At 42.4% G+C, this 24,617-nt stretch overlaps 1 protein-coding gene across 8 annotated transcripts in view; it reads right to left on the minus strand.

Annotated features, from left to right (window-relative positions):
- Window positions 1-24,617, minus strand: part of PIP4K2A (phosphatidylinositol-5-phosphate 4-kinase type 2 alpha) — a 177,150-nt gene that overhangs the window by 46,842 nt on the left and 105,691 nt on the right. For 6 of the 8 annotated variants that reach the window (XM_015146607.3, XM_077945960.1, XM_077945959.1 and 3 more), the window contains exons 3-4: window positions 23,056-23,152; window positions 6,645-6,797 (exon numbers count right to left, since the gene is read on the minus strand). In XM_015146607.3, coding sequence (XP_015002093.1) covers window positions 6,645-6,797; window positions 23,056-23,152 — 250 coding nt within the window. The remainder of the gene's footprint in view (window positions 1-6,644; window positions 6,798-23,055; window positions 23,153-24,617) is intronic. The other 2 variants (XM_015146609.3, XM_077945964.1) reach the window with 1 other exon arrangement.

A 24,617-nucleotide genomic window follows, 5' to 3' on the forward strand; every position in this document is an offset into this window, starting at 1 on the left:
GCCCCTCCAGACCCATCCAGTCAGAGCCCTGATGAAAGTCTAAGAAGCACTAATGCAACGTAGAACCTTTTCTCTTTTGGTGCTACAACCCTCTCCACTCTTTTTTGCTTTTAGCTTTTATGGTCCCTATTTTCTCAGTTTTGTTCTACTGAAGCCTCATCCTTTGAATAGTAACACCAACGTCCCTGACCTTAAGCAGATGTACTATCAGGAGATTTCAAGGAAGTCACATGCTCACCCTCAGATCCTTGAAATTTGAGGTGCTAATTAGCCTATTTAACAGGGAATTCAGATTTGGAGGCAAACCTTCTGGATTCAACTAAAGGTATTAATTGTTTCCCCAAATAAAAGGATAAGAAAGGAATTTAAGTCATTTTTAACAATTTCACCCATTTATCGATTCAGTCACTTTGAAATAAAAAAGTAAATTAAAATGCTCCATTTCAAAAGCTATTAAAACACTCAATAATAATTTGATAAGGTATTTCTTGATCACCTACACTGCAACCTCCCTTGGGTTACAATGTAAGTTCTATACAACTTCTGGGAGGTATGTTACCGACAATGCCTCTCAATTTTTTTTTTTTTTGAGACAGAATCTCACCCAGGCCGGAATGCAGTGATGCCACCTTGGCTCACTGCAACCTCTGCCTCCCAAGTTCAAGGGATTCTCATGCCTCAGCCTCCTGAGCAGCTGGGACTAGAGGCATACACCACCAACCCCAGCTAATTTTTTGTAGTTTTAGTAGAGACCGGATTTCAGTGTGTTGGTTAGGCTGGTCTTGAACTTCTGGCCTCAAGTGATCTATCCACCTCAGCCTCCCAAAGCACTGGGGTTACAGGCATGAGCCACTGTGTCCAGTCAATACTTTGAAATTTTAATTCAAGTTGAAGCTACATGATACCAAAGCTCCCAATGAATTCAGATCAGTGGGGGGGAAAAGTCAGTCAATTTAAGAAAAAAAGATATTCAAGTGGGTTCTTTGCCTTTTTTTTTTCCTTTTTGAATGCTCTAACATTGTTTAGCTAATCAGCTGATAATCATCATTTATAGGACCTGAGTTTCTTATAGCCTAACAGAAATATGAAAAGGATATTTACAGCGAAACATTACTTTCCCAACTACAAGTAAGAGAAAATAAAATGAAGTAAATGAAATTTATGAAAGTTTGCTGTGCTTAACGTGAATTCTCCATTGGTCTGAGAGATGATGCTTTCCTTTCTTTGCACAGAGTGAAAATTACGGTACAATTTGGGCAGGAAATGAAGAATAGAGCAAGATACTGGAACTTGGGGGAAAAAATCTAACTCCTTACGGCTGAAATCTTCATAATTCTGCCTCAGTGCCATAGCCTACCAGAAACCAGGCCCCCTAGTGGATTAAAACTGTTAAGGACCGAATGCCACATTAGAATGATTTCAACACGGAGGTGTGGGAAATTAAATACAAGAACGGTATTTAATTAAAAATCTTATTCAGTCACTCATTTAGTACTTCTTTTTCTTTCTTTCTTTTTTTTTTGAAACGGAGTCTCACTCTGTTGCCCAGGCTGGAGTACACTGGCGCAATCTTAGCTCACTGCAACCTCCACCTCCTGAGTTCAAGTGATTCTCATGCCTCAGCCTCCCGAGTAGCTAGGACAACAGGCACGCGTCACCACACCTGGCTAATGTTTTTGTATTTTTAGTAGAGATGAGGTTTTACCATATTGGTCAGGCTGGTCTTGAACTCCTGACCTCAGGTGATTCACCCACCTCGGCCTCCCAAAGTGCTGGGATTACAGATGTGAGCCACCACGCCCAGCCCATTTAGCACTTCTTATACAACAGACACTGCTCTGAGCATGTTATAAATATGAATTCACCTAATTAGCACAACACCCAAATGAAGGGGGTACTATTATCCAAATATTATAGACCAAGAGGTATCAAGAGTGTAGGTAACTTGCCCAAGGTCATGCCATTGGCCAGGGGCATGGCTGGGACCGGAAGGTGGCTGGCTGGCTCCAAGTCCTTGCTCTTGAACCACCTGCCACACCAGATAGCTGGGAAGGTCAGTGTGTCAGAAAATTAATCCCAGGAAGAATTTACTCAAACATTCAAATAACTAGCAATGTTCTACTTCTCCAGAGGCTGGCCTTGGGGCAATTTTAACCCTCCAGAATATAATTGCAACTGTGGCTACATTTCATTAAAACAGAAAACAACAAAGGAAAAGAAAAAAAAAAGGCTGTTGGGTAACCAAAGTTGTCAGAAAGTCCACGCAATTCACTCCACGGGAGAAACCCTCTATGAGAGCCTCTCATCAACTGATATGCAATTGAACAATTTGCATTCCTTGTCTAGATTTGGAAGGTTCAGAAGCCCAGAGAATTCCAAGGTAAGAGCAACAACAAGCAAGAAGAAACAGAAGAACTGACGACCACTACTGAAGCAGGAGACAGAAAGTTTCTTAGATACAAACCCTAAAAGTACTCTAGGCCCACATAAAGTAGGAATGAAGGCCTGACATACACCTCAAATACCTCTGAGCATCTCAAACCACAGGGAGAGAAATGCAAAGCTTGACAGGCCTCTCTGGGTTTACCAGTGAGAGGCCTGTGCCCGGTCACATGGAATCACACGAGGGTATGCCAGGCTGAGCCCACACCCAGTAATATTCATCAAAATCTTGTTTGGAAGTGGCATACAAGAACAGCCTGAAAAACATTCAAATAGAAGCCAGACTGGGAGAGGGCTAGGCAGCCGGTGTGCATTGTGGCCTTTCTCTGTAGAACAGCATTTACTAAATGTAAACCACACGTTGGTGTGGCCTCTGCTAACTGCTGCGGGTGTGATGTTTGACTCGGCAGACCAGATCTTCCTTCATGAACACCTGCCAACCTGAGCAGGGTCCCAGCCCTGCCCTCAGTGAGCCGAGCAGGGGTCACCCTGAATAGATCAGCATCAAATAAACTGTGTGAATGATGAACGTTTTATGAGGTTTCTGTGGCATTCTCTGATTACGGAATTAACACTGTTACTCTTCACTGCTGCTGTAGTTTTAAAAACCTCTTCTACGTGAGATTTTGCTGAGCTGTATACAAGTGGCATGTTCATCTTCAATGGTCAACATTTGTGTCACCCACACATTTCCTTGTCCTTAATTTGTTTTTGTTTAAATGGAATTTAAAAGTGGACAAATTAGCAAAACCAGAAACAAAAACAAATGGTGCTGCAACCGTGGCTATATTTACACATGGCCTATATTGATAATTAGCAGCCTATATGGACCTTTTTTTTTTTCTTTAAGTTCTCTGATATTCTTGTATGTTTCTCAGCCTGTGGCAAGGATGTTGTTTTATCAGGTCAGGTGTCTTGTGTCTGCTCTGTGGGGAACTCCTTAGAGTCAACCCTGCTGGATCGTAGTACCAAGACTACTTACATTTCTCCCTGGCAACAGACTCAAAGTGTCAAGCATGCTGGTCATCTTGGCGTGAATGTCTGTGCTTATTCCAGGCTCCATTTCGTGCCTTTATCTTTCTGCCTCCTCCTTTTCTTTTTTTCATTTATTCTAGCCTGTATTTCCAACTTCTTTGAAGGCCACCTTAAATCCTTTCTAGAATAAGGTCAAGAGTGAATACATGAATAAATGAATGAATGAATGAATGAAATGCAGGTGCAGAAGCTGAGTTCAGAGATCACCCAAGAGGCAGTTCCTAACAGGTGAGGATCTATGTCTCCTGACTTCAACTTAGTGCCTTCTAAATAATTTACATTAATAATGTGATTCTCAATCATTAAGACCCTACAAATTATATTTAAAATATTCTGTTTATAAAAAGAAAAAATATACATGTTGGATAAAGGAGACTTTTCTGAATAAAGAACACACCAAGAAGATAACAATTTTGTAGCAGTGGAACAAAAGGAAGTCTTTACACTGTTAAAGCCCCTGGGAGGTGTCAATAGACTTATTTTGATCCCACACTTATTTTAACACTGGGGATGTGTCAAATCCCTATGTTAGGTTACAATAACTACCCCAGAGAAAACATTACAAATTGTGATTTTTGTAAAGTCAAAGGATGCTAAACTCAAAGTTGTCATCAAGAAGTTGATACTTCAATTGTGTGTCACATTTTATTAGCATGGTATCCTAGCCATCTATCAGAACAATATGTTCTCATCAGTCATGAGATATCACTTTGCTTTGAATGTTCTGAGACAACTGAAAGAAAGTATAAAAAGAATGCATAAGTACAACATCAATTTCCAGAGGAGAAAAAATGAAAAAGTAGACTGTTTAAAAGGTGAAGAGTTAAAAGCTGCAACCTGTAATTCAATTCATTTAGATAACAGAGCCTCAATGTCTTCCCCCTCACAGGTACCGTCCTGACACTTTAAAATTTCCTTTAGAATAAGAGGCAGTAACATAAGCAGTGTAGAACAAATTTCAAAAGGAATAGATATTATAAAAGATTTATTAGATACGAAATGAATTTAGAGACTGACTGATTTTAGAAGACAAACTAGAGGCAGTACCACATTTCAAAAACAGAATATAGCTCAAAGATCTTTATAGACTTCACTGCAAGCAAAATGTAATTGATCATACTTGCAAAGATTGGAAGAATAAGCAACTGCCAAGAAAGAATCCATGATATTAGAGCATCATGCATGACCCCAAAGTAATGCTTTGGAAGGGATGTTTAAACAGACATCTAGGAACTCACAAGTCCAGGCCAGTGCTGCCTTCAAAGCAGATGCTTAGTAAGTGTGATTGTTTACACCTGAGAATCGTTTTATTAATATAGTCAGGGCCTGTGGCACTTTATTTTGAATACCCTTTGTGACAGCCAATTTTTACCTTTGGGGGATTGGGAACTGTTTAAATTAAAAACACAGTGTGACTCTGCTATGAATGGAAAGTTTGTGTCCCCCAAAATGCTCATGGTGAAACCCTAATCCCCAAGTGATGGTATTAGGAGGTGGGGCCTTGGAGAGGTAATTAGGTCACGAGGTTAAAGTCCTCATTATGGGATCAGTGCCCTTATTAGAAGTGACAGAAGAGGGCTTTTGATCCTGTCCCCATCACCCTACTCCTGCCAACACAGGTGAGGATACAGTGAGAAGCTGGCCGTCGGCAAATGAGGAAGAACCCGACCATACTGGCACCCTGATCTCAGACTTCAATCTTCATAACTGTAAGAAATAAATTCCTGTCATTTAAGCCACCCAGTCTACGCTTTTTTATGACAGCTCAAGCTGACTAAGATCCTAAAAGCATCAACGTGTGTATGTGTTTTAAACACCAGTTCTGAAGATGATTCCTGGGATGTTGCAACAGCAGACATGTTCATATCGTATGACTACAATTTCTCAAAGTGACTTAGTTGTTATGTCATTTTTATACCATAGATGTTATCTTGATAATATTGATGCTATGGCCACCATCATACATTGAGTATCTAGTGTGTGACAGACACTGTGCTAAGTACATGACATGCATTTTCCTATTTAATCTTTAGAATCCATATTAGGTGTTATTATTATCCTGACTATATAAACAAAGAAACTGTGGCTTCAAAATCCAGGCAGGGTGTGGAGACTCACACCTGTAACCTTCGCACTTTGGGAGGCCAAGATGGGAGAAATGCTTGAGCCCAAGAGTTCAAGACCAGACTGGGCAACATAGCAAAACTCCACCTCTATAAAAACACAATTTAAAAAAATTAGCCAGGCATGGTGGTGCATACCTGTGGTCCCAGCTACTTGGGAGGCCGGGGTGGGAGGATTGCTTGAGCCCAGAGGTTGAGGCTGCAGTGAGCTGTGATCACGCCACTGCACTTCAACCTGGCAGCAGAGCAAGACCCTGTCTCTAAAAAAACAACCAAGTCCAGAAGTCACATGGTTAGTAAGTGACAAGGCTGGGATTTGAGCCCAGGATTGTCCAACGCTGGACTTCACGCTCTTATACTCCATGGTGAAGGAGGCCTCTTACAGTGTGGGCTGGGCCTTGGGAACATGTGCTATACCAGGGAAGCTTGTGCTGGAATTTACTCCATGAGAGACAGATTGCTGCTTCCAAGGATGGTCGATTTTACCTCCAGTGATTACAAGATTTTACCTCCAGTGATTACAATGGAATTATGCTCGGGGATGAAAAGCGGGCAAGAAGCAGACCAACACTCACCTTCTAAAATCAGAGAGCTTGCTACGTAGCAGATTGGAATGGGGTGGGCCCTGCTGGGGCCAGGACAGAAGAACCACTGACAGCAAAATGGGATTTGGAGGTGTAAATGGATACAAACTCAGAGGTCAACACCCAATCTCTGGCACAGGCAAAAACTTCTGCCAAGTTGCCAAATCTTAAGCTGAAAGATTTCAAAATCAGAGCAGTGATAACTGAATCTATTATACAAGAGTATTTAGGTTAAAAGTGTTATATAAATAATGAATGACCTTTATAGCATAAGCATGCCTAAACATTAACTGCCAGGAATCTGGCCACTGTAATTTTAGAACACCGGGTTAGAGGAGATTTTTATGTGAAATGTGTTCTTCTTGTTCTCTAACTATATATTTAAATCTTTGGCCTTGGTGAGAAATCGCTATGCATATTAACCTTCTTGGAGTTTCAAGTAAATATCAAGAAAAATTACCTGGTGGTATTTCTTCAGGATGTTGTGCATTTCGGCCACGTCTTCACTGGTAATGGTCTTGATGATGTATCTTTTGTCGTAGGAAGTGTGAAAACGAGCTCCACTGCGGGCCTGGGAGTCGTTGGGGAGGGGTGCACTCCTGGTCAGGGAATTCTTCCCGGGTGGGGTAAGAGGGGAAGGAAGGGGGGAAGATAACTAGTTAAAGGTGTGGCTTTCTGATTCCCAGAGAATTTGTCATCATTGGAAGTTTTCAAAAACATTTGTGTCTGGGATAAATTGATAAGTAGGATGACATTTTTACAGGCATAACTCACATTGCAAGCCTTTCAGATGAAATGAAAACAGCTTGAATTGTACTATGATTCTAATATCCTTAAAGCAGACTAATGTCTACAATTATAATCAAAGTAACTTTAATCACTTAGTTCTTTTCAGAGTTGGACAAGATCTCAAAGTTTTCTCCTGAATAAAATTAGGTTCCAGTCATAAAAGAAAATTTTACAGTCACTGAGCATTTCCTTACATGACAGGTATCATGCCAAGCATTTTGCACAGATTATTTCCCCCAATTCTGATAACATTCCCATGCAATTGTTACAATTGCTATCATCATTATTTTACAGATGAGGAGATGGGGATAAGAGAGGCTTAGTATCTGGGCAAAGGGCACATAGCTAGCAAGGGAAGAGCTAGAATTCTGACTCCAGTGTGGCTGGCTTAGAACCCAAACTCTCAACTAGTAAACTACTCAACTAGTAAAGTACTTAACTTGCAGACTATGCTACCTGTGTGCCCCAGGAGGAGAGGGCAGGAGCCTGGGAGAGTGTCTTCTAAAACAGCTCCTCCTTAGGCAATTTGAATTCGGTCCATCCTCCACTCCCTACCGCCATTTTTGAGAACTACTGATATCCTGGAGGGTGGACACAGAGGGGCTCTGAGTAGGGGCTCTTCTGACATCATTCACTCCAGGATCTGGTTCATGCTAGTGACACTGGCTAGGCAGGTCTACCCTTCTCCTCCCATGTGACTTCTGTTCAGATCTCCTCTTTCTTACATCCTCCAAGAAGCCTCCTCCTTGTCCCAATCTCCTGACAATGGCTGTCCAGGCCATGGGGTCTAGCAAACCCCACACATGGTTAGTAAGTGACAGGGCGGGGATTTGAGCCCAGGATTGTCCAACGCTGGACTTCATGCTCTTATACTCCATGGTGAAGGAGGCCTCTCAGTGCGGGCTGGGCCTAGGGATGGCCTGTGTGGGATTCAAAGGCAAACATGCTTTCTCCTTTTAACTTCCTCTCTAGAGTGGGCATTCAAAGGCCTCAGTGGCCAAATGCTGTTAGGTTAAGGGAACATGGATATCTTCAGAGAGGCAGGTGATAGCTAGCTCTGCCCATGGATTTGCAAAAGAAAGAGTGCCTTTCTGTCTAGTATATTCCAGTCTCTTTATCCTTTCCTTCCTTTCTAGATGAAATCAACAGGACTGAACCACTTGAGGTAGAATCAGATTGCAGCAGTGCAGAGGTTCACACAGGCCCTACCTGGCCTGAAGAGAAAAGTGGCCCATGAGCAAATCTTCAGCTTCCAGGATTCTCACCTCACCACCCTGGCATCCCCTGCAGTGGATCACACATTCTGCAATCGCACACCTTGGCCTGAAGGCAAGCAGGCGCACCTGCCAGATGCAGAGTCAAGGCCACCAAGTAACTGAATCTGCTTTCCTTAGCTTATTAGAAAACTTGAGAGAAGGAAAAAAAATCTACATAATCCCCAGTGACTTTAAATAGCAAGACTTGGCAGTGTTCAATTATTCTTAAGACAACTGAAATTTATTAGATAGCCTGAGAATGATAAAAATGACTTTCAGGATGAAAATGGCTATATTAACAAGAGTTCCCTTCTTAATTACAGTGTTTTTTTCCTAAAACATGAACAAGATCTCCTTTATACTACTTCCCACTTAGAACAAAAAGGAAGAGAATCAAAGCGAATTTCCCCTGGTGGGGTTTTAAATGCTAGCCCCCAAAAAGCAATTCTTGCTCTTTGTTAATGGTCTTACTTTTTTCTTGCAATCACTAATTTGCAAAAGGGCATTTCTTCCAAATAAAACAAGAACTCTAGGAACTGTAAGACTGCAAATTATCTTCAGGCATAAAATCAAAGTGGGAACAATCAAGTTTATGAAAGCCAGGTGGAGCAGACCAAATGGAACAGACCTTAAACTCTGTCAAACTGACAATACGTGTAAAACAACTTTTGGGGGGATGGGGAATAGTAAAGGAGAACTGTATTCAGCACAGGATGGAATTCCAGCAGCCTCAGTTTCGTAGATCGTTTCCTTATGCACATTAGATAGGACAGTATAACATTCTCTCATGGGCCAATGGGGTGAAATAAAATTGAAAGCTGCATAGTCAGTGCATCTCAAACTCAACAAGCAACTGAATCACCCAGGGATCGTGTGAAAATGCAGATTCTGATCCAGCAGGTCAGGGGTGGGGCATTTTCAGAAGTAGATGCTGCTGCTTGAGTGGGTCTGTAGACCACACGTGAGAACCAAGGTCTACAGAATGGTGTTTATGCTGTGTTTTGCCGGCACGCAGCATGTACAGTCTAGTGTATTAAGTACATTATAATTACAGACTTACCGGCACTCATGCCTTTCCCATTATATTCTCTACACCTCTAGTTCGATTAAAATGGGAAACTTTCTAGTTCATAATAATAATCCATGGCATTTACTTTACTAATTAATTAAAGAAGGGTTTAATAATACTATGTACAAGTACCAATACAATGTACGGGATTTTTTATTTTTATTTTTTGAGGCAGGGTCTCACTGTGTTGCCCAGGCCGGAGTACAGTGGTGCGATCTTGGCTCACTGCAGCCTTGATCTCCTGGACTCAAGTGATTCTCATGCCTCTGCCTCCTGAGTAGCTGGGATTATAGGCGTGTGACACCACGCCCAGCTAATTTTTGTATTTTTAGTAGAGACAGGGTTTTGCCATGCTGGCGAGGGTGATCTCGAACTCCTGGCGTCAAGTGATCTATCTGCCTGCCTTGGCCTCCCAAAGAGCTGGGATTACAGGGATGAGCCACCATGCTCAGCCCAATGTATGGGTTTATAAAGGGCTGGAAATGTAAAAGCAAATAATGTAGGAACTCCTTAGCTCAGATACTACTCTTCCCCAGTTTTTTGCCTTTCTTTCAGTTTCAAAGGCATTGTTATAATAACATATGCAGACATTGGATTAGGATATCAGCCATATCTTCATCCTGGTATATAAAACCTTAAAAATTCGAATCTTGATTCTGTCTCAAATCACCATTTTAATAATCACATGAGTAGCCCCAACCCACACTATCTGAGTATTTTTAAGGTTCATGAATATCAAATAACCAATGAAGTTAGGAACACTGTATCAAAACACAGAATGTACCTTTCATATCACCATGAATATAAAAATACATAAATCAAATGTATTAAAAGCCTTATCCGATAAGCAGGAAATCAAAAGAGTTAATGCAATTCTACACAAAACACCTGATCCTTGGAATGATTCTAAGGCCTGGAAAAATCCAACTCATTATTTCACATTTATTTTCACAATATTCCAGTGAGAGAGGAAAAGCCAGGTCCATTTTTCCCACCTGAAGATAAAGAAACTAGTATACAATGGAGCCAAGCAATATGCCTAAGATTCCTATCTAAAGTTTTCTCTGAACTAACCAAAAAGGGTGATTTACAAAGACAAGACTGTACTTCTGTCATTATAATCATAGACTTTTTGTAGCCTTTATAATAAAGTAAAACTGTTTATGTATTTTTACTATTATTATTTACTTTCTTGCCCTATTCCAAGGCATGAAGCAGATGTGTGTTTTTAAAAGCAGTACAGGCAGGGCACGGTGGCTCATGCCTGTAGTCTCAGCACTTTGGGGGCCGAGGTGGGTGGATCACTTGAGACCACAAATTCAAGACCAGCCTGGGCAATATGGTGAAACCCCGTCTCCACTAAAAATACAAACATCAGCCAGAGGTGGTGGTGCATGCCTGTAATTACAGCTACTCGGGAGGCTGAGGCATGAGAATTGTTTGAACCTGGGAGGCAGAGATTGCAGTGAGCCGAGATCATACCACTGCACTCCAACCTAAGTGGCACAGTGAGCCTCTGTCTCAAAAAAAAAAAAAATAAAAATAAAAAATAAAGGCAGTACTGTGTAATGGTGAGGGCCCTGGTTTGGGATCTAGAACATTCATCAGTTCTTGTAGATAGCATTTAGTCTCTTTGAGCCTCAGTTTCCGGTTCTATAAAGTGATAGAGAATAAGCCCGGGGAGAGAATGGGCTGAATGAGATCTCTACCTTGGATCTTTTAGGACTCTAAAAATGGATTTACTCAGCCGGGTGTAGTGGCTCACACCTGTAATCCCAGCACTTTGGGAGGCCAAGGCAGGTAGATCACCTGAGGTCAGGAGTTTGAGACTCGCCTGACCAACATGGAGTTCAAGACTAGCCTGACCAGCATGGCGAAACCCCGTCTCTACTAAAACTACAAAATTATCCAGATATGGTGGCGCATGCCTATAATCCCAGCTACTCAGGAGGCTGAGGCAGGAGAATCACTTGAACCTGGGAGGCAGAGGCTGCGGTGAGCCGAGATGGTGCCATTGCACTCCAGCCTAGGCAACAAGAGCAAAACTCCGTCTCAAAAAAAAAAAAAAAAAAAAAAAAAGGTTTACTCAAAGACATGACTCGCTCTAGGAACTGCTGTAAAACATGGGCCTCAGAAGGTGACTCAGGACACCTGTCCCAAGAAAGAGTCCGATCAGAGGACAGTATAACCATCACCTCGGCAGGGGCCTAATGATGGTTTAGGACACTCAGGCCGAGAAGAAAGAGAAGATGCAGTGAAAATAACACTTCACAGATTCCAGATGTATTCAGGACAACATCAGCCAGAACGAGAACATGAGCTCAGCGGAGGAGGCCTTATATCTTCAACACAGTCACTGTGCTGCCTCGAACACTGTATCTACCGACACTGAGTAAGAAACTCCTCAGTGTGCTTTGTTTTGTCGCAAACGAAAAAGGAATCACAGCATGATGTTGGATGCTTGGACAAGCTGGGAGGCCCTTGATGGAAAGAGAGCTTGGGAGTGACCTTCAGGTGCCTTCAAGGGGTCCCTCCATGTTTAAATAAATCTCAAAGAGCATTAGAGTTGGAAGCAACCTTGGAGATGACTCCAAACCACTCAATGTACAGATAAAACAGACCCAGACAGCAGAAATGACTTGCCCAACTCAGTTCTCCAACATCAGGTGGGCTGGTGAGCACGGAGGGCCCTGCAGGGGCCCCACCCAGAGCCTCCATCTCCCCCTGCCATGCTGTTTCTTCACCTGGGCTCTAGAGTATGGTGGGCATTATGAAGGGACAGTCAATTTTTCCATAGTGACAAACACCTTCTAATGCCAATTTAGAGTGTGAGCCAGCTGGCACAAAACCAAACCTGTCTTTAGGTTTTCGGTTTTGCCAAGTAAAGTGTGTAGAAAATATCATCAATAACAGCCACAGTGCTAATGCAGTCCAGAGTCTGTTATTTACACTTTTATTAACAAGTGTACAAAGCTATCTGGACTCATTCTAGGACTGTTCATTACTTTACATTAACTGAGTAGGAAGAGTAGGAGCTGTCTTCTCTCCCGGCAGGAGCTGAGACAGATGAGTCTGTGGAATAAGCATTTGGGACAGGAGGACTGTGCTGCTGAGCCCTGGACCCAGAGTCAGGCACTCACACAGTGTAACACAGGGCTGAAGGAGGACCGGCACTTAGCATTTCCTATGAGTCCTGTTGACTGGTGACGATGTCAACCCTAAGAATTCTTCACATTTCTGACCATGTGGCACACTGCATCATGTCTATTTAAATTAGTTTATGTGGTCTGAGAATTGTTGGAGGTTCTTGTTTTCCTCCTGTCACTGGTTTCTGCCTTTATAAGAAATGTCCCATCCACTCTTTCTGCTTAAAACTGCATGGATTTTCTTCACAAACAATGTCAAAGCTGAAAGGAGCAATCTTTTATACTGGGAGTGCTGAATTCTGGGTTACTTTATACTCTATATGCACTCTGAATATTACTAAGCTGGGGGGATTAAAAAAAAAAAAGAGAACAGGAAAAAAAGAAATTAAGATGAAATTTACAAGTTAAGACCAGCTCTACATGGGAAAAAGAAGGCCTAACAGAAGGCACCATTTAGAAAAATTATTTGTCCTCTCAATCACCTAATTTAAAAGGACAAATCTGAGATGAAGCTGATCCTATCTAAGGCCTTAAAAACACCCTTTAGAGGGTTGGTTTAGTCCTCTTCATCTCCAAAGTAAAATATTCACTTTCTGGAACATTTACCCTTATCTACCTGTCTTCATGAGAAAGCAGCCAGATAAAATTACCCAATGAAATCCACCCAGGCTTTGGAGAGATCTCCTCTCATTAAGAAACAAATTCCTTGTCATGGACACACTTGGAGAGTTATATGGTCTGCAATTTATTTAAATTCAAAACTGGGGGCTGGGCGCAGTGGCTTATGCCTGTAATCCTAGCACTTTGGGAGACCGAGGTGGGAGGATCACTTGAGGCCAGGAGTTTGGGACCAGCCTGGGCAACATAGTAAGACTCTGTGTCTACATAGTATTAAAAAATTAGCCGGATATGGTGGTGTGTGCCTGTTGTTCTAGCTACAAGGAAGGCTGAGGTTGGAGGATCACTTGAGCTGAGGAGTTCAAGGCTGCAGTGAGCCATGACTGCACCACTGCACTCCAGCCTAGTTGATAGAGACTCTGTTAAAAAATAAAAACAAACAGACAAAATTGGGGATTCTGCACCTATCAGTCACTAACAAAAGTGACAATAAGTTATTTCCTAAAGGCTTCAATAGTAACTTACATGTTAAAAGGAGAATTTAAAATTTCACAAGAAAGTTTCAGATTGAAAATTCCCAGCCCACAAGGTCTTCCTTCTATTGCTGGCCCCTGCTCACTTCCCTGTGACCTCTCAAACCAGAGGTGGGCAAAGGACATAGATGACGGCAAAACAGAATGGACCCAGGAAGCAGCCTCAGAGTGTTAGGGTGATCCATCTCAACAGCAATGGGCTGAAGTCAGGGCTTTGAGTCCTCCCTCCAACTCACCCTTCCCACATCCCTTACTCTGTTATCTGATTATCTGCAAAGAAAGACAGCTGGACTTAATGGTCTCTAAGCTTCCTGCTCATTCTTCTAATTATTATTCTGCTGTCAGTTTGTAGAGACTTAGGAAATGGACAATGATTTACTATTAGTTTATGGGAAAAAATCTAATAAACATGCACAAACTGCAAAAATTCACTTTCTTCATTGGTTATTCCTTTTCTTCTATACATTTGATAGTTTCATATTATAAATTATGAAATGATTTAAAGTCACCTGTTCTAAATAAAAATACTGATACCATAACCCACCCCAAAAGAAGAACAGCCAAAATCAACTTTGGGAAAACCTGTCTCTTATTGAATAAATTAGACTGGTTTCAACCTTTTGGGAAAAAATGTCTCTTATTGAATAAATTAAGCTAGTTTCAAACTCTGAGCATTCTTCTTCGTTGAGATATGGCTCACATACCATATGACTCACCTATTTAAAGTATACAATTCAATAGTTTTTAATGTTTTCACCAAATCATGCAACCATGATCACAATCATTTTTAGAGTATTTTCATGACTCCAAAAACAAACGCTGAACCTATCTGCAATCACTCCCATTCCTTCCCCTATCCCCCAGCCTAGAGAGGCCTCTGATCTTTGTGTCTATATATCTGCCCATTCTGGACATTTCACACGGATGTAACCATACAGTACACAGGTATTTGTGATTGGTCCCAACACTGATCTTGCAAGCACCCTAGACACGGTCATCCACCTTGAGGTGACGCACTATGCCAGCCGCAGCCCCTGGGCTGTCTCTGGATGAGTGAGGTGACCTGGCAAGTGCTCTCTACTCAGGCCAGCACGCATACACAATTGCAGTGGACACATCACAGCCAATAAATGTTGCTTCTAAGTTTGTTCCTAGCATAGTCAGGGAGCTAGATAAAAACGAACAGTTGGACAAACATTCAAGTTCTATGGCAAAGCTGTGTGGTGCAGGGCAGGTAAGAGGATGACAATTTACTTCATTTTTGCCTATTGTGCAACTTGGTGAATAAATGTACTTTTCCCATAGCCAAATAAATACCTTTCCTATCTTACACTATCCTAGCTCAAACCTCAAAAGCTGTGTTTGAGGCTCTGGTGCTACCTCGGTCCTCTCTACAGCAAATAAAGGAAGGTAATGAGAGATGAAGCTCCCTCTTTAATGCCTTTTTATATTTATAACTGGAAATTTATTGTCCTTTCCCTTAAGAAAAGGATTAATGATGCTGTCCTTTCCCCCTTCCTCTAAACGTCTGCGTTGCAGATGTTTATTTCCGCAGTCAGAGATCCAGGATTAGTGGAGCCCCCAGAAGGGGGAAGGAAACATAAATGCCAATTTAATTAGCTCATTCTTACCGCCAATCTTTTCTCTCTCTCATAAAAGTGTCCTCATTTAATAAGTTACTTTTCCCTGTATTTTTTCAACAACCAAGCATTTTGCATATTTAATTCTCTTGAACTACTCATGTAAGTCTTGTATAATTTTTGTTTTTTTTTTCCATTTTGATAGTCGTTTGTATACATTCTGCTAAAAATTATGTATGAAAAGTCTTCATTTTTAGTTGAAGGAGGGGCCATTTAAACTTTGCCATGCGCAAATGTGTAAAGCCACCCTCGTATATGGGAACATGTCAATGCCGTGCAGAAGAACTCACATGATAGCCATCTCCTCATGGTGGCACAGTAATAGATTCAGAGACCTGACAGCTAGGGCGCCTCAGAGAGCACTGTGTCCCACTCCTCATATTACGGATGAGGAAACTGAGACCCACCTGGGGTGAGTGAGTGTCTCACGGTCACAGCATCAGTCACTGAAGATCCAAGACTCAACCAGGTCTTCTAACTTCCTGGAAATATTCTTTTCCTCAACCTGGCTACCTGTTTCATGGACTTGAAACCTGGAAACCAATCACTGCCCTGCTGACAGCTCAGGATTACGATTACATGCCTCGAATCACACAGCCCAGGAGACAGGAACAACTTGCCTGGAGAAGGCTGCTTTCTGGGTCTGCGGTTGACATATGTGAGCGAGCACAGATGGTCCTCTGACCTCGCCAGAGAGTTAAAGACCAACGTGTGAACTTGAACATCATCATCAAGGATTTATTAAATGCCCACTGTGTTCAAAGCCCTGTGTTAAGCTCCTGGGGAATTTCAAAGAAAGTCTAAGCTGTGATCTCAAGCGAAGAATAGCTTTCACTATAGAAGGGAGCAAGACACAGTGCAATTTAACACTTATTAATAATGAAACAACTTATCAGAAAAAAAGAATATAAAAATGAAAGGCAATGACCAACAGAGAAAGCAGCAGAGTTGCAGAAACTTCACAGAGTGCCATGAGATCATCTTTTAAAACCTCAGGTTGCTGTTTGACGGTGATTAAAATACCAGGGACCTGTCCCTAGGGCTCACGGTAAACACAGCGTTTAACCTGGAGAGAAGCACCCAGTGGCAAGGATGACTGGCTGTCAGCTGTCTGTCAAAAGCCACAAGGCAAAACCCAAAGCAGGTCTGAGGCAGGAAACACAGGCTAACAGGAAGCCTGGGGTCCCAGGTGGGGGCAGGTGGTGGTAGGAACAGTCATTTGCGCAGCTCATAAAAAGGACCTGAAACAGTGCAAGAAATGCCTGATGACCCTGATGGGCTGTGAGGGAGCTTCCCCCAGTCTATCAAGAGGTTGTCCAATCAGAGAGGGGCCTCCCTTGGGTCTCAGCCTCGGTGCATCTTTGAGTGGGAGTTTCCTTCCAGGGCAGCCAACCTGTGAGGACAAACGGAGCAAACCCACCAGGCAACAACTGGTGACGAAGGAATGAGAGTGCCTGGGCATTCGAGGAGAAAGCACGGGGGTGATGGCGTAGTTTGAGGGTTAAGAGTTGGACCAAGGAGGAGTCCCACAAGCACGTCTGTGCCAATCCTCCCACAGCTGGACCTCTGCTCCTGACCTCATCCAGAGTTGTGAGCCAGGATGCCCAATGCAGGCCACAAGCCTCACCGGGTATCCCACCACCAGGGCCAGTCAACAGGTCAAAAACTCAACTGTATCTTCCTTTCTATCCACCTGCAACCCCCAACTTCCCTCCCTCCGGGACCCGCATCCCTGCTCTCTCAGCCTCTCAGGTCCCAATGCGTCGGTGGCTCTTGTCCTTTGCCACTGGCCACCGAAGCTGTGAGCTGACTTCTCTCACTGTCTTCTGATGCTGCTCCGTGCTTCGCACAGTGGGTGACAGAGGCTTGGCTCACTGGGATTTCACAGCCTCCTGATTTTCTTATCTCCCTTCTATGCATTCTATAAATTACAACGTAGTTATCTTTAGAAAATACAGACCTTGGCTGGGTGCAGTGGCTCACACCTGTAATCCCAGTACTTTGAGAGGCTAAGGTGGGTGGATCGCTTGAGCCCAGGAGTTCGAGACCAGCCTGGGCAACAATGGCAAAACCCTGTGTCTACCAAAAAAAAACAAACAAACAAACAAAAAAAAAAACCAAAAATTAGCTGGGCATAGTGGCACTTACCTGTAGTCCCAGGTACTCAGGGGGTTGAAGTGGCAGGATCGATTGAGCCCAGGAGTTGGGAGGCTGCAGTAAGCCGAGACTGTGCCACTGTACTCCAGCCCGGGCGACAGAGTGAAACTCTGTCTCAAAAAAAAAAAAAAAAAAAAAGAAGAAGAAAGAAAAAGAAAAAAGAAAAGACAACACAGATTTCACGACATCGCCATTCCCCCGAGCAAAACCCACAGGGCTGCTCACTGGCAGCAGAATCGGCCCAGTGTCCCTGGTGTCTTTGTGTCTCTGGCTATTTTAACAGCTTTATTTCCCACCATTCTGCTACCATCCAAATACCTTCACATTTCATAGGCTCTCCTGTCGTCTGCTTGGGCCCAGAGGGTTAAATTCTCTTCAAAGTCTCCATTAGCCCTCACTCACTTTCTTCTACAACTAAGTGGAAGTATTTACTTATTTATTTTTCATATTTTTAGAGATGGTGTCTCACTATGTTGTCCAGGCTGGTCTCGAACTCCTGGGCTCAAGAGATCCTCCTGCATTGGCCAGCTGAGTAGCTGGGATTACACGTGTGGCCGCTGCCCCGACTGCAAACATTTCTTAAGTGTCTGCTGAGCTGAGCATTGTGCTAAACCGGGGACAGGCGGCCAGGAAACACAAACACTGCTCCTGCCCTCAGGCAGTTTAAAGTCAAAGTGAGAAATCTACCAGTGAAAGTTTCAAAGGGTAGACTTGATATTCTAGAGATTAAGGCAGAATTCCTGCTACCCCACTTCAAATTTAGTATACACTGAAGGTCTTAAGACTTTAGAATTTTATTTCTAAACTTGAAATAAGAACATCAAAAGTTTAAAATGTTAGCTCTTAAAATTAATTATTTTAAAATTAGAATTCTCTGTTACAAACACAAAGAAGAAAGGGCATCAGATGTGAATAATGAGGGATTCTAATTCAGGAGACACAGTAGGGGAAAAGTAAACCTGATATTATCCTCCACAGTGAACAAGAGGCCTCACTTTCAAATGTGTGGTCTATTTAGGTTTAACAGCATCAGCTCCCTCCTGCATAACTTTTTGGTTTCTGGGAGGCAACCCTCTCTGGCAGCTACTAAATGTAACTGAAGCCTCTATTTGACTTCCCAGGGCTGTTTAATGTTCTTCATGAAAATCTGTACCCTCTGTTTCCAGTCTCTCTGGGTCTGAGCATAAGAGACAATCAAATAAGCATAAGAGACTGGAAAGAGGGGTGCAGATTTTCATGAAGAACACTACAAATCAAGATGCTGGGTTTCTGCAAATCTCGTTAGCATCTAATATAGAATCTGGTACATAATCGTTTTTAAATAAAGTGATGCTTCACCTTTCTTTCTTCTCTCCGCATTCCCTAAAACGTCTAGCACAGAGCCTGACGTGTGGTAGGTACAAATAAATACTTTGATTTGATAATTATGCATGAAATCCCAGACCTAAGGGTGATCAGGGATTAAGGATGCAGAGGTAATGGTAGACATAGAACTGCAGCTATAGTCACAGAAGAGGCCTCCCAGGCAGCATTCATCCTGAAACATACCTTTAAAGTATGACGATGGATATCATGCTGGTCAAACAATGATCAGAACCCTGATTCAACACTGAATCAACCCTGAGCATATTACAAACCAATCATGCAATTTAAAAATGCCCTAATGAATTGGAAAACGTTCTGAATCTAGAAGCACTGGTTACACACGTGCATGAGCACACACACACACACACACACACACACACAGAGGTTTACATATATATGTTACATGGTACTGCTATTAACAATGAATATTCTAGAACTGTTCTTTGAATTTGTCTTTAACAACAAGGAAAACTCATTTTTAAAGATATTCCAGAAATCAAAACCAGAGGAAAGATACAAATGTTTACTGAGAAAGCAGGAATGTTTTCATTTTTCATTTCATTATCCTTTTCATTTATCTTAAAAACTTTTTAAGAAGTTTAAGTTCACCAGTAGCGGTCAATTGCATAGGTTACTTAACTATGTTCTACTTCAAACAGAGCGATCTCCGCGGACCAATACCTACTTTTTTCAGGTGTAGCAAAAAGGTGGTCACACAAACAAGACAAGTCGGGACCATTTACCCACTCGGCTGAATGGAAAGGTCTGAATATGAAATAAACCAGATGATAGAGCCCCTGATCACCACATTGATTTAGAGCCGCTGGTCCAAAATGCAAGCAGTTTGGAAAAATAAACACAGCAGGCAATGCCTGGTCTCCTTTTGCTATCCAGTGTCCTCCAAAACACCATGAGAGCCTAGGTCACTGATCCTACTTTCCAAGTCAGTTGGGAAAGAGTACTTCAAAAAGCAGCTCACACTGATAAGCTCAGAAAAAGAGCTGGTTTTTTCTGATGTATGCAGTCTTCAGTAACCAGTACCCAGGAGTGACAGAGGCGGCCGGTGGGAGACTCTACTCAGCAAAGGCACATTAGCAAGTTCTGGGAGAGGAAAACAAGGTTGTTTTTAGTCATTTGGTGTCACATGTGCCAAATGATACCTGTTACTTGGACGGGGCATGAGGATTGAACTGTCTGGGCAGTAACAATGTGCCAGGCAGCTGGAGCCCCAGGTCCTGGCCCCTGCCCGTCTTCTGCCTGAATCCCTGCAGTACGCAGGGGCCTGCAAGGTGACCCTGGAGCCAGAGCTGTCACAACTGCCCTCCTTTCTTCCAAGCCAAGTAGCGATAGACTGGGATACAGCCCCAGATTTATGATCCTGTTTTCAGTTGGAACTCAGGGTCTCTGACCCTGCTGAAGAATTTTAGGAGGTACAGACACTGGGAAAGAAATACAGGACTGAGGAGGGAAGAAAAGTATACCTCTGGAGTACTGAAGTGACTGAATACACACTTTTCTTCTTCTTCTTCTTTTTTTATAGAGGGGAGCATACAGTTTTTTTAAAAATAGAAATACAGTTGCCAAAGAGAAAGCAGCAATTTAAATGCCAAAAGCAGCAGGCAGAGCTAAGGAAAGGAGGAGTGTTCGAATGATTAATCACACTCACACCACTCTCCCCAACAGGGAGCTCTCATGTGAAGAGTTTAACGGACTTGCCAATTAGTTACTTGTGAATCATCCTCCACTTGCCTAATTTCCCTTCAAAGTCTGTACTCAGCAATTTGCACTGACTTCAATATCAACTTACGTAGTTTTCTTTGTAGGGTGAAAAAAAGGGAAGAAAAACCACTTCATGTCTTTGCATTTCAGCAACTAAATTGGTCATTTGAGGAAATTTTAAAAATGACTTTTCTTTGCTGCAGTGCAGAACTCAGAACATAATGGGTTCATTTTGGATCTCATTTGACAGAGTTGATTATGACAAGAAATAGAAAGACTTCATTTCAATAATGCTTTGAGATATCTAACAAGATAAGATGCATGGGCCCTCAAAAGTCAGTTTCTGTGAAATGCCAGTGAAATTGTTTTATTAAAGCAACACCCAGCCAAACAAAAAAAGGATGTGGACAGAAGGAGGAATACACTGGTATTCAGCTTTTCTTAAGGCAGAGGAGATTTTCTTAAGACACTGAAGGTATCTGCTGTTAATTCCTTTAAAAAAAAAAAGCACCTAGTTCATTTTCATGTGGCCTCTTTAAATTTAGTAATGATTCTAAAATGATACAGAATTATTAATTTTAATTTCAGAGAAATGCTTTTTACTATTCTAATAATTATCTGTGAAAAGCTAATTATTTTTACAGCAGTAAACTTCAAGTCCATAATTGTGATCTAAGTTCTCTCTTAAAAATTAAGCCCCAAGGCCAGGTGCACTGGCTCCTGCTCTGTGAGGATGGCTTGAGGCCAGGAGTTGGAGAGCAGCCTGGGTAACATAGTGAGACTCCATCTCTACAAAAAAAAAAAAAAAAAAAATTTAGCTGGGCATGGTGGTGCACACCTGGAGTCCTAGCTACTCTGGAGGCTGAGGTGGGAGGATCACTTGAGCCCAGCAGTTTGAGACTGCAGTGAGTTATGATCACACAACTGTACTCCAGCCTAGGCGACAGAGCAAGACATTGTCTCAAGAAAAGAAAGGAAATGCCCTAACATGAGTGTTGGCTCCCATGCAGTTTTAATAGCAAATGAGCAACCACATCCTTCCTGTCCCACTAGCCAGCCCTCAGCTCTTCTGTGTACACAGAGCCTCAAGCTCAGGGTCTGGACCTCCATGCAAACCACAACCTCAGGCTATCGTGAGACAGTGTCACTGGCAGCCTGGTCAGCACTGCTTTCTCCAAACATGGCAGCCTCTCTCATGCCTCAGCAAACATGTGAGAAATTCCTGGAAATTTTCGGCAATGGTACAGAGAGGGCAGTGGGAGCACAGATCTTTAAGAAAGTGTGCTAACTATCTCAGTTTGCCTCAGGGACCCTATTCTTCGGAGGAAAACACAGGGTAAGCTGTATCAGTATTCAATTTGTAGTCACCCAGGGTGGCAATATGTCACTTAATGCAGGATGAATTCAGATCTTAAACTGAGGGCAAATTAGGACTAGATTTGAAGGGACTTAAGTCAGTACATGTTGAGCATCCCTTATCTGAAATGCCTGGAGCCGGTCGTATTTCAGATTTTTTCAGATTTCAGAATATCTGCATAGATAATGAGATATCTAGGGGATGGGACCCAAATCTAAACACAAAATTTATCTATTTCATATACACCTTATACACATAGCCTGAAGGTAATTTTATACAATATTTTAAATAATTGTGTACATGAAACGAATGCTGTGTTGAGCACTTAACTGTGGAATTTTCCACTTGTGGCATCATGTTGATCAGAAAATATCCGATTTTGAAGCATTTTGGATTTCAGATTTTCTGATGGGGATGTTCAACCTGTCCCTTAGATTTCCGCTTTTAAAAAAAATCCTTAGCCATTTACGAATCTGGCTCGCTATATGAAACTTGGGTAACCAATGTCAAATCCTTTCTCAGAAAAAAATGATCATGGCTCAACAGTTATTTAAAGAGTTAAAACAGATGTTCAAAAGTTAGAATGAAGGATCAGGCCAGAGTGGGGAGGAGAGCAGCAGTACACATTTTTACGTGGTGGGAACCAAGATGAAGAGGAAGATGTACCACAGGACATGCCCAGGATGCTGGATTCCTGGTGCTGACCACAGTGCTATGGTCATTCCACAGTCCAGCACTGCAGTGCACAAAGGGTGCCCTTTGACAAAAATGCTGTGGCAAGAGTCTGACCAACTTGAAAAGCAGCAAATCAGCAAGATAAAGATTCCTGAGAGTCCTAAGTAGCCTCTACAAAGATAGAAAACATGCATACTCACACAGGCTACTGACATGTCTGACAGCAGAAATTAACAGGCGGCTCTGCTAGCAGAACCTTTCCACCTGGAAATGAGAGTATTCTATAAAACCCTCACATGCTCAGTCTCCTTCCAAAGAACAGTAATATATTTTCCTACTGACTTTTATACCAATATCATATGTATAGAGGTCCCCAATCAGAAGAACACTTTACTTCAGCATGAACATTAACAACTTATTACACAAAATGAAAACTACTATTATATAATTACTTTTATTGACAAAAATAATAGATCCTAATTTATAGAGCAAAAGCCATGGCAAAACCCATTTCCTACTGGAAGCAAATGTTACAAAAGCAACTCACCTGGAAATCTTGATCATCAATTCCAAACCTCTCCCGCAGGTTACGGAAGACCATCGGGCAGTATTCCTTAAACTTGAAATGGCTCGGCATGTTTTCTCTGAAACAGTCACAGCGTGGAATAAAGCTCAGAGACAGTCAATCAGACTTGCATCTGTCACCACTGAGTTCCACATGTAACTAAAGAAAGGTTTGGAGTTCACTGTCTATTAAAGGGACAGATGTGTTTCCTAGAACCAGGTACAACCCGCAGGAAGATCCAGGAGACATGGGGGGCTAGACGGCTGTCTGTCTGTCTTCTTTGTCACAGGCACGCTTGGACTATGTGACCTCTTTAAATCCTGGCCACACACTGCAGCCATTCCTCAAAAAACAAGAGGTGGGGAAGGAAGGGGCCAGGCAGGAGGAGCAGTGAAGGAAAAGCACAGTGGCAGGACAGTGAGTTAGGAAGAGGTAGCGGAGCAAGCCACCAGCACGGCCCCCAGGTTCCCTCTCAGCTACTGCCGAGGAAAGCAGGGCCACTCCCTCACCCCCCTAAAAGGCTTATTTTATATAAATGCCACATTCTAAATTTGCATACAGAAAATTCCCTCAAAGTCAGCCTCTAAACACTGTTATGAGAAAAACTAACACATCAGCTTCACATAAGGACAATGGATCCCTGAAGAAATTTCGTAATCAGTCTGGCACGGTGGCTTACACCGCTCATTTGTAGTCCCAGCACTTTGGGAGACTGAGGTGGAAGGATTGCTTGAGACCGGGAGTTTGAGGCCAGTTTGGGGAACATAGTGAGACCCCTGTCTTTACAAAAAGTTTTTTAAAACATCAGCTGGGCATGGTAACCTGCACCTGTAGTCCCAGCTACTTGGAAGGCTCAGGAAGGAGGATTGCTTGAGCCCAGGAATTTGAGACTGCAGTGAAGACCCCTGTCTTCACAAAAAGTTTTTTAAAAAATCAGCTGGGCATGGTAACCTGTACCTGTAGTCCCAGCTACTCAGAAGGCTCAGGAAGGAGGACTGCGAGAGCCCAGGAATTTGAGACTGCAGTGAGATATAATTTCGCCACTGCACACCAGCCTGAGCAACAGAGCAAGATCCTGTCTCAAAAAAAATTTCATAATGATCCTCACATGGGAGTGATTTGAGGTTCACCCTAATCATTCAGAACTGTTTCCCTCTTTTTGTTCCCACGGAACCAGACACGCATATAAATTATACATATGCACACACCCCTCCCTTATCATACTTTGCACACTGAACTATAGCAGTTTGTATATGTGTCAGTTTTCGTACTCTGAGCCCCTTGAGGGCAGGGCCAGGTCTTCTATATCATTGCATTTCCAGCTCTCAATGGACCACCTAACATATAATAGGTGCTTCATAATGATGTCTAAAACGACATTCAAATGAAGGAGAAATGTTCTCAATGCCCAACATCGCATCTAATTGTGCCTTATGAAAATGTACCTTCGGTCTTTATTGTTCTATGATGGAGTCATTGCTGTTCATAAATCATCATTTTCAAAGTTCTGTGTACAAGAGCAGAGGTTCATAACTGATAAAAAA

This window comes from Macaca mulatta, chromosome 9 (genome assembly GCF_049350105.2).
Source record: "Macaca mulatta isolate MMU2019108-1 chromosome 9, T2T-MMU8v2.0, whole genome shotgun sequence".
Classification (NCBI taxonomy): domain Eukaryota; kingdom Metazoa; phylum Chordata; class Mammalia; order Primates; family Cercopithecidae; genus Macaca; species Macaca mulatta.